This window comes from Dermochelys coriacea, chromosome 1 (assembly GCF_009764565.3).
Source record: "Dermochelys coriacea isolate rDerCor1 chromosome 1, rDerCor1.pri.v4, whole genome shotgun sequence".
Classification (NCBI taxonomy): Eukaryota; Metazoa; Chordata; order Testudines; family Dermochelyidae; genus Dermochelys; species Dermochelys coriacea.
The window spans coordinates 242,431,228-242,440,981 of NC_050068.2; the positions used below are offsets into that span (position 1 = coordinate 242,431,228).

The following is a 9,754-nucleotide window of genomic DNA, read 5'->3' on the forward strand; positions in this document are numbered from 1 at the left end:
CAAAAGTGACTAATAATTTTGGGGAACCAATTTCAGACAACTTACAGGGACCTGATTTTCAGAAAGTGTTGACCACTCACTTCTGAAAATCAGGCCCTTTTAAAGTGCCTTAAGTCAGACAACTCAAAATTAGAACCACCCAAAAATCAGCAGTCCCTTTTGGAAACGTCAGCCTTAATTACCTCTACTCCAAATACAACAGCACTAACCACAACGCCATTGGGTTAGCTCAAGGAGTTCTAGTCTACCGTGCCAGGAATCAAACCGTTTCTTTCATGTGGTAGACTAAATCAATCAAGAGTCTCTTGCATGGGTGTGCAAGGCACTAATGATTTCATCTTTCAGTCTTTCTTTAGATATGTAAGGGCTGCAGGGTTGGACTGTAAGGGCTAGTCTCTGGAATAGGATTTTAAAACAAATTAATTCAACCCAGCAGAGAATTATACCCTTCCCTTCCCCACTTCACTCCTCTCTCCTCTGCTCTTCAAAGGCTGAGGTGTATATAAATGTTTTCCCAAGTAAATTAAAAACTACAGCAAACTCAAAGGAGTCAAACTCTAAACAAAATAGAAATAGAAAAGGCATACAGTGGAAAATATCTTCCAACCCCATCTCTGAGATTCTGACAGAGGTTTAAAGAGAGACACTGTCCCTTTAAGGATTGCCTCAGCATGCCTGATCTCTGGGAACGATCAGAGTTGCAGCATAAACTGTGTGGATTGTAACTGGCAGACAGGAGGTTTCCTGAAGCCCACTATATTGTACATATTCAGAGAAGGAGTGAGCAATGGGAGGGGGAGGAATAGGGACCCTCCACTCCTTAGAACTGTTAGGCTTCTCACTGAACAGCCAGGTTTAAAAATAAAACCTAGGAACAGGGAGAATTGGCTTCCCAATGTCCTAGAGAGAATGAGTGTCTAACATATATCTGTTTGAGAGAGGGACTGAGCTGCAAACCATGAGCCCAAAGCCGCCAGGAAATACTGCAGCAAGAGCCAGACCCACAGCTCAGCCACAAGAGAACAGGTCAGTCTGGGATGCATGAGACTGGCTGAGGAGTTATATTTAGACAGGTAAACATACACAGTAGAAGAGATGGGATTCAGACAGACCTAGCCATCTGCTTTTGCTGGGTACCAAGAGGAGCACCCACAGCGAAACCATTGAAGGGTAAGAATCTGCAGCCTAGAGCATCACCAAATATGAAGTTATGGCACAGACTGACAATCTGAGCACTTCCTCCCCATTATTCTCAGTATTCCCAGCCCCTCCATGTGGTTTTCATATTAAATGGAAAGGCTTTTCAGGGGTGTGTCCGTGTGAAATTGCAGTCTGAACATAGCTGCAATGCTGAGAGCAAGGTGCCTATGACAAAGTAGGACTGTACTCAGATGAAAGACCTCTAAAGAAAACCATCCTAGGAGATGCAGGAGGTGATGCTGACAATTCAGTAGGCAGTGCTTTCCCCTCTGTCGCTTAATTCAGACCTGATACCACAACCTGGAATTAAGGCCCTGCATTGCTGTGGGTGCCATCTTTCAGATGAGATGTAAAATTAGAGGCTTGGCTATTTGTGATACTTTCTGTAAGGGTTTAAATTCTTCTTGTTTCAGCCAAATTCCAACTAAATAATTAGATTCTCCTCATCTAAATTCCCCTATAGCTTCAACCAAATATGGTATTTTTTAATTCCTGTCCTTAAATAGTCAATGTTGTTTAAATGTGGTTTAGACTGTTAAAAAGCTGCCATGTTTTAATGTAGAGGTGGCTGCACTTCCAAAGATAAATTAAGTGAGCCCTATGTATATATAGCTTGTAGCATGTATTAGTTTCATCTTGGAAAGCACTTTGGGATGAAAGGTATTTTATAAATATAAGATTTATATAGCTACTCTGTGAAACGTGAAACTGCTGTGCTAAATAATGACAATCTGCTTCCGGCTGCCCCATCACTCCACCTCATTATACACAGAAAAGTTCACATAAGTTTTCTAGATTGGGATGTCAGAAGGGGCCATCAGATCATCGAGTCTAATTTCCTGTAGAATACAGGCCATAGAATTTCATCCAGCTACTCCTGTAGAGACCAATAACTTGTGTTTGGCTAAAGCACATCTTCAGAAAGGCATCCAGTCTTGATCTGAAGATTTTAAGAAATGGAGAATCCGCCATTTCCCCCTTGGTAGTTTGTTCCAACGGTTAATCATCCTCACCGTTAAAAATTTGTGCCTTAAATCTAATCTGAATGTCTGTGTTTAATTTCCAGCCATAGTTTCTTGTTATTCCTTTTGTCTGATAAATTAAAGAGCAATATAGTATCTGCAATTTTCCCTCCATGAAGGTACATATACATCATAGTCAAGTCATCTCTTAATCTTCTGTTTGATAAGCTAAACAGGCTGAACTCCTTAAGTCTCTCACTGTAAAGTACTTTCTCCGCCCACAAACCATTTTTGTGTCTCTTCTCCGCACCTTCTCCAATTTTTCAGCAAAGTCTGCATCCCTTTTATTAACAAGTTTATGTCCCTTTCTCAATAAAAATATGAGCTGCAGTTAGTACAAATTGTTCTGCCTTGAAAGTTTTGGCTATTTGAATCCTGATTTTAAAAGGATTACTGAAGTGCTTGTTGTGTGTTCCCAAGTTATTCTGAAATGGTTTACGTGACACTGTCACTCAATTTACACTTAAGTTTTGCTTTAAAAAAAATTGAAAAAAAATAATTAATAGAAATATGTTTATATTGATTTCAATAAACAGGCTATTTGTGATGATTTGCTGCCCTGCATTTCTGCAAATCCAACAGCATCATAGTAGTGCAGAAGAACTCTACAGAATGTGAAACTTACCAGCCTTTTGATACAGAGTGAAATGCAAAGAGCATTAAAGGTGAAGAGTAACAGAATTGCCAAGTCTTGTGAATTTCTTGCAAGTCTCACAATATTTGGCATTTTACTAAGAGCCTCAGCTCCTGTAGACAAGTAATTGCACGAGAATCTCAGCTTTCATGTAAAAAGGTAAGTTTTAGACCTTGCAGTTTCAGGAAAAAAAACTTAAAAATATTCTTTGCACACTCCAAAATCTCAAAAAACAAAAAACAAAACAAAAACCCAGAAGGGAAATAAAAAGAATCCCAATTTAAAAGAAGCACATGATTTTTAAGCCAATCACACATTTTGGGGGGCTTGATTTAAGATTTTTCAAATATTTGAAGTTGGCAGTAATGAAGTGAACTAGACTGTAAAATCCTTTCAACTTCAATACTGAGGCGGGGATTAATAACGTGAAGATACTGTAGTTTTAAGTACCGCATATGATATTTATCTTAGAAAGAAGGTGAATTCAGAGTGTGTTTAAAGAGAAGAGGGTGCTAATATTACAGCTACAAAGTGAGCTAGGAGGAAACTACTTTCCAACAGGAAGGAATCCCTCGCTGACACTCCTGGGCATAAAGACACACATGTGAGATGGAGCCTGGGAGCACAGGAAATCTACAGATGGAGAGAGGCCAGCTTGCCTATCCAATTCTGCCTCACACTCTGAATTGGCAGTTGGACCTCACAATGGTTTTCCTTCTGTATACTTGTCTAATTTCTTTAAAAGACGAAAAATAAATTGTAACATACACTAGTTTCTGCCACACTTGGTAAATATTCCATATATTGACAACACTTGGTATATAAAGAAATGCCACCTTACTTCATATAAGATGATGACTAGGACAATAGTGTAAAAAAGAACCACTCTCTTTTCCTCCCATCCCCTTCTACTTTATTAACCACTCCAGAACTTTGTAAGACACAGGCCTGTGTCTTTATTATTTTTTTTTCTAAAGGACATGCACATGTTTCTCTCCCCTTTTAAAACAAAACTTGTGTATGTGATAGAGGATGGACATGTGCCAGCAAGCAAAAAGTGCTATGACAATATGACAGCCATTTCAGATGGCCAGTGCATGGCCAGCGTGCATAAATAAGTGCATGCATGAGGGAGAGAGTGTAAGAGCAAGAGTGTTTGTGCACATGGGTGAGAAAGTCTAGAAATGTAAACTGAAGAACAGGGTACTGCCAGTATCCATGCACCCAGCCATACTGGGTAGGATAAGGGGATGCCTATACAGACGTGCAAAGGGAAAGAGAGCTTGTGTGTCCCTGCACATGTGCATGCCTGAGATCATTTATTCACCAAGGCTCATATGAAACTGGAGAGGAGAGAGAGATCAATGTGTGTAAAAGAGTATGTCCTAGCACAAAAGAGAGTGTATATGTGTGCACAAATGCATATGTTAGAAAACATATGTACCCATGTATATATTGGATGGGGGGAGATAGATTATACCGGTAAGCCTAAGTGTGTTGGCATGTGCAAGGAACATGTTGATGGGCATATATAAGAGTTCTTTGAGTGAGCAAGAGAGAAAGAATTGGAGCAGGTGGGAGCATGAACACTGGTACGTGCAGTGTTGTTCTGTGTGACACAGAAAGAATTGATTCACATGAGAATGTGTGCGCTGGTGCAGGTGTGAGCATCCACACTTGCATGCCTGGGAGAGAGGAGGAGTGCGTGGGCACGCGCATGTGTATGCCAGTGCTAGTGTGCATGTGAGAAAGGAGTGAGGTGTACATGTGTAAAAGTATGTGCATGTGCACACCCACAAATTCTATGCAGAAGTGGGGGAACAAGTGTGTTGTGTACACATTCAATCAAGTTTGGAATAAGAGATTTTGTGCAAATAGGCATGTGACATTGCACAAGAGAATTAGTGTACTTGTACAATGTCAGAATAAGAATAAGCACGGGTGTTGGTACATAGGCACATGAAAGCTATTAAACATATTTATGCACAAGAGATTGAGAGTTCTAATGGGCATAGTTTTGGGAACATGTGTGTTGGCATACATGAAAGAGATGGGACTATGTTCGTGCACGCAGGCACATAAGCTGTCGGTACAATGATGCTTGTAGAAAGCATGTGTTGGTGCACTTGAGAAAGAGAACGCTGATGCATGATGATGTCTTCATGTTGATGTGTGTGCAAGAACAGATATATGTATGTTTGTATTCTAATGTATATACAAAAAGGGTGTGTGCATGGATGTACATCATTCTGGGACATACTAGCAGGAGTGTTGTAAGGAAGACACGAGAAGTAACTAGGGGCCACCAAATGAAATTAATGGGTAGCAGGTTTAAAACAAATAAAAGGAAGTTCTTCTTCACTCAACCTGTGGAACTCCTTGCCTGAGGAGGTTGTGAAGGCTAGGACTGTAACAGGGTTTAAAAGAGAACTGGATAAATTCATGGAGGTTAAGTCCATTAATGGCTATTAGTCAGGATAGGTAAGGAATGGTGGCCCTAGCCTCCGTTTGTCAGAGGGTGGAGATGGATGGCAGGAGCGAGATCACTGGATCATTACCTGTTAGGTTCACTCCCTCTGGGGCACCTGGCATTGGCCACTGTCGGTAGACAGGATACTGGGTTGGATGGACCTTTGGTTTGACCCAGTATGACCATTCTTATGTAATTCTTCTGCTCTGCTCCGCGCTGATTAGGCCTCAACTGGAGTATTGGGTCCAATTCTGGGAGCCACATTTCAGGAAAGATGTGGACAAATAGGAGAAAGTCCAGAGAAGAGCAACAAAAAGGATTAAAGGTCTAGAAAACGTGACCTATGATGAAAGATTGAAAAAATTGGGTTTGTTCAGTCTGGAAAAGAGAAGACTGAGAGGGGACATGATAACAGTTTTCAAGTACATAAAAGGTTTTTACAAGGAGGAGGGAGAAAAATTGTTCTTCTTAACCTCTGAGGATAGGACAAGAAGCCATGGGCTTAAATTGCAGCAAGGGAGGTTTAGGTTGGACATTAGAAAAAGCTTCCTAATTGTCAGGGCGGTTAAGCACTGGAATAAATTGCCTAGGGAGGTTGTGGAAACTCCATCATTGGAGATTTTTAAGAGCAAGTTAGACAAACCTCTGTCAGGGCTGGTCCAAATAATACTTAGTCCTGCCATGAGTGCAGAGGACCGAACTAGATTACCTCTTGAGGTCCCTTCCAGTCCTATGATTCTGTGCGGAGAGTGAGGGGGTGCACAGGTGTCAATTTCCTCTCATTCACGCGCTTGTGTGTGTTCCCATGCAGACTCACAAACGTTAAGGTCAGAAGGGACCATCGCGACCATTTAGTCAGACATCGTGCACACTGAAGGCAACAGAACCTCACCCTCCCACTCCTGCAATAGGCGCATAACCTCTGGTTGAGTTACTGAAGTTCTCATTTCCTGATTTAAAGACATTGAGTTACAGAGAATCCGCCATTTACTCTAGTTCAAACCACCAAGTGATCTGTGTCCCATGCTGCAGAGGAAGACAAAAAAAAAAAAAACCCCAAAACCCAAAAGCCCAACCCCAAACAAAAAGCCACCCAAAGGCACAACCTCAGGGTTTATGTGCTTGCATCCATAAACCACGACATAGGCACAAGGCAGACTTAAGTCTGCCCAACAGACACTGACAGGAGGATGGGCTTGCTCAGCAGGATAAGTAGCGGCACGTACACCTCTAAAAGAACAGGAGGACTTGTGGCACCTTAGCGACTAACAAATTCCGTTGAGCAGAATTCAGAGTAGCAGCCGTGTTAGTCTGTCTCTACGGTGCCACGGGTACTCCTTTTCTATTGGAGCAGAAGCTTCCGTCAGCTGCTCTAGGTCACCAATTCGAATCCACCTCCTTTGTCGTAGCTGAAAGCTAGAGCCTAGTAAAATCACTCAGTAGCCTTAGTCCAGGTGCCGGTAGACAAATGTACCGAGCCCAAAGGCCACGATATATGCCGCCTCTGTCCCAGCAGAGAGCCAAGGAGTGAATTAGTCAGAGGAACTGAATTCTCTCACCAGGGCAGGGGCCCAGTGGCGGGCAAGGTGGGAGAAAGGCAGCCCTGCTAGCACGGCTCCAGGACTCTCCCTGTGGTGCCTTTCCCCCAAGGCTTGGACGCCACCCGCCGGAGGCTCAGGCCTCCCAGAACGCCGGGCACCTTCCTGCCCCCGGTGTCCACATGCCCCGAGCAATCGCAAGTCGCGACCCCCCGTCGGGGAGGGCTCAGAGCAGAGGCCCCTCTGCAGGCCCGCGGCCGGCCCCCGTTACCCCGCAGCTCCCCACACGAGGTTCAGCCGCCCGTTCGGAAAGCACCAAGTGACAGAAAGTTTCGCGCCCAGCCACGGCAAAGGAGGCTGGGGGACGCGGGGCCAGGTCTGAGCCGCGCGCTCCTCAGCGAGGGACCCCGGCCCACAAGTCAAACGCCCCAGCAGCACAGCCGAGGGGCAGCTCCCGCCCGCAGCGCGGGGCCCGGGAAGCCCGACCCCTCAGCTGCCTGCGGCAGGGGCTGGCGGCGAGCGGGCGAGGACACAACGAAGCTAAGGGAGCAGCCAGGGCCGGGGGGAGGCTTCCTGCCCCCACGGGAGCAGCAGCTCCAGCTTTGCGCCAGCAGGGGAAGGGCGCAAGGGCGCCGCCGCCGCCGCCGCCGCCGCCTCAGGGAGAGGGGCCCCTCCCCCCCCACGCCCCCCACCCAACCTGCTTTTGGCCCCGAAACAGCCGCCTGCCCCTTTCCCTCCGCTGATCCCGCTCCCGCCCGGTGCCCGCCGCCCGACACATCCCGCTCCGCGGCACCCGGCCCTGGGACCGCTCGTGGGATTTACAGCCCGCCCCCGCGCCCGGGGCTCGGCAGCAAGAGGCTGGGCCGGCCAGAGCCCCCGGACGCGGGCTGACGGCCGGCCAGCCAGCCTGCCCCTCCCCGGGGCGAAGGGGGATCAAGGCGCCAGGAAAGCGTCAGGAGGCGGGGCTGGCTCAGCCCAGAGCCGCCCGGTCTGACACCCTCCGGCCAGCGTAACAGGAGCATCGGCGAGCCCCATCCCGCCCCAACCCTCGCTCAGCCCGGCCGCCTCCTACCTGCATCTGGTGGCTCCCCGTCAGGCGGCAGCTCCCAGCCCCGGCTCCGCAGGCAGCAGGTGAGTCCTGTCCCCGGCCGCGATGTCAGGAGACCAGGAGGAGACGCACCTGCCCCCGGGGCCCACCGGCTCTCGCTGCCCTTTAGTCTTTAAATCCGAGGCTCATCCGAGCCCCCCCCGTCCCAGCCCCCCGTGCCCGGCTCCTCGCTCAGCTGCGCCGCTGCTGCCCGGGCCCCGCTCTCTCGCTCTGCCCTGGCCGCGCTGGGGCTGCCCCGGGCTCTTCTCCCTGCAGCGGCTGGGACCGGACTTAACTTTCAGCCGGTGTGTGGCAGCTGCGGTGCCGAGTGCAGGGGCCGGAGCTCAGCGAGCAGATCCCGGGGGCTCCGGCAGCCTCCGCCCCGCCTCCCGCACGCCCTGCGCCAGCCCCCGAGCCCGCCCCGCCTCGCACGGTGCGCCGCTCCACAGAGCCTGGGATCCCCGGGGACTCCCGCCTCCCAGAGCCTGGGACCTCCTCGCCCCAGGGGCTACCTTCTCTGCAGCCCAGGATTCCCCCGCCCCCAGGGGCTACATCGTCTACAGACCGAGATCTTCTGGACACATTCAGTCCCCAATCCCGGGGGACACACCCAGAGCCCCCCACTCGCCTGGGCCTCCATTCCCTTACGGAGACACCTCCCCATTGGGGTTTAAACTTCCTGTAAGAAGCCAAGCATGTCTACATCCCTCCCCATGTACATCCCCTCTCCAGAGCCCAGGGCATGGCATCCTTCTCCCTACACCCTCTAGTGAAACAGACACCTTCCCTCATTCCCTCGGGGGCACCTGGCATTGGCCACTTTTGGAAGACAGGTTTCAGAGCAGTAGCCATGCTAGTCTGTATCAGCAAAAACAACAGTCCTTGGGGCACCTTAAAGACTAACAAATTTATTTGGACATAAGCTTTTGTGGGCTAAAACCCACTTCATCAATAAGGTGCCACAAGGATTCCTCCTTGTTTTTGTTGGAAGACAGGCTACTGGGTTAGATGGACTTTTGGTCTGACCCAGTATGGCTATTCTTATGTTCCAAGATGCAAAGAAGTCTGGTTAGGGAATGCAGATCCATAGGCCAGTGAAATTTTGGATTATGTACTATATATCCTGGACCAAATCTTGGGTAGTTTGGAGAGGAGGTTCTGGGGGTGCCGTGGCTGTCCTGGGGCAGGGGTATCAGTGTGCAATCGAGACCACCGCTGGTGCTCCAGGGAAGGGGGGTGGCGGCCTTAATCAGGATACACATTCAGAGTGCATTAGGATTCACACTCAAAGGTATGAATATCAGACTTCACATTCACAGTGCAATAGGTTCTACATATTAGTTTCCATATTTGGGACCAGAGTCTGTTCTCATTTATACTAGTATAAATTTGGAGGAGCTTCAAATTTAGCAGATTTACACTGGTGTAACTGAGATCAACATCTGGCCCTCAGGGTTACATACCAGCACACTAGTAGCAAGATTTACATTCCCAGCCTCTGAGTTCAGTGACACTTACACACTAGTGCAATAATACCAGGATTTGCAGTCTGGCATATTGGGATCCTCTCATCAGAGCTCCAGTATCAGGATTCCAACTTCCAAATGCAGCAGGGGTAGCATACAAGTGCAAAGGTACAAGAAGTGGGCTAGATTCTGATGTCAGGTACACCAGTTGAAATCCAGAATAACTGTGCAATGGAGTTACCCCAGGCATAAATCTGGCCCATTGGAATCACTTTCTATTTACACCATTTTTACCGAACTCAGAGTCGGGCTTAGCGAGTGTAATTTGAGGCACACA

The 9,754-nt window shown here is 47.8% G+C and overlaps 1 protein-coding gene across 2 annotated transcripts in view; it reads right to left on the bottom strand.

Annotated features, from left to right (window-relative positions):
• Window positions 1-8,297, bottom strand: part of WNT5B (Wnt family member 5B) — a 97,122-nt gene extending 88,825 nt beyond the window's left edge. Inside the window, exon 1 of one of the 2 annotated variants that reach the window (XM_038369018.2) lies at window positions 7,937-8,297. Coding sequence is in view for 1 of the 2 variants with exons in the window: in XM_038369027.2 (XP_038224955.1) it covers window positions 7,937-7,942 (6 nt within the window). In the remaining variant the exon portion in view is untranslated. The remainder of the gene's footprint in view (window positions 1-7,936) is intronic. The other variant, XM_038369027.2, reaches the window with a different exon arrangement.
• Window positions 8,298-9,754: the final 1,457 nt, after the last annotated feature.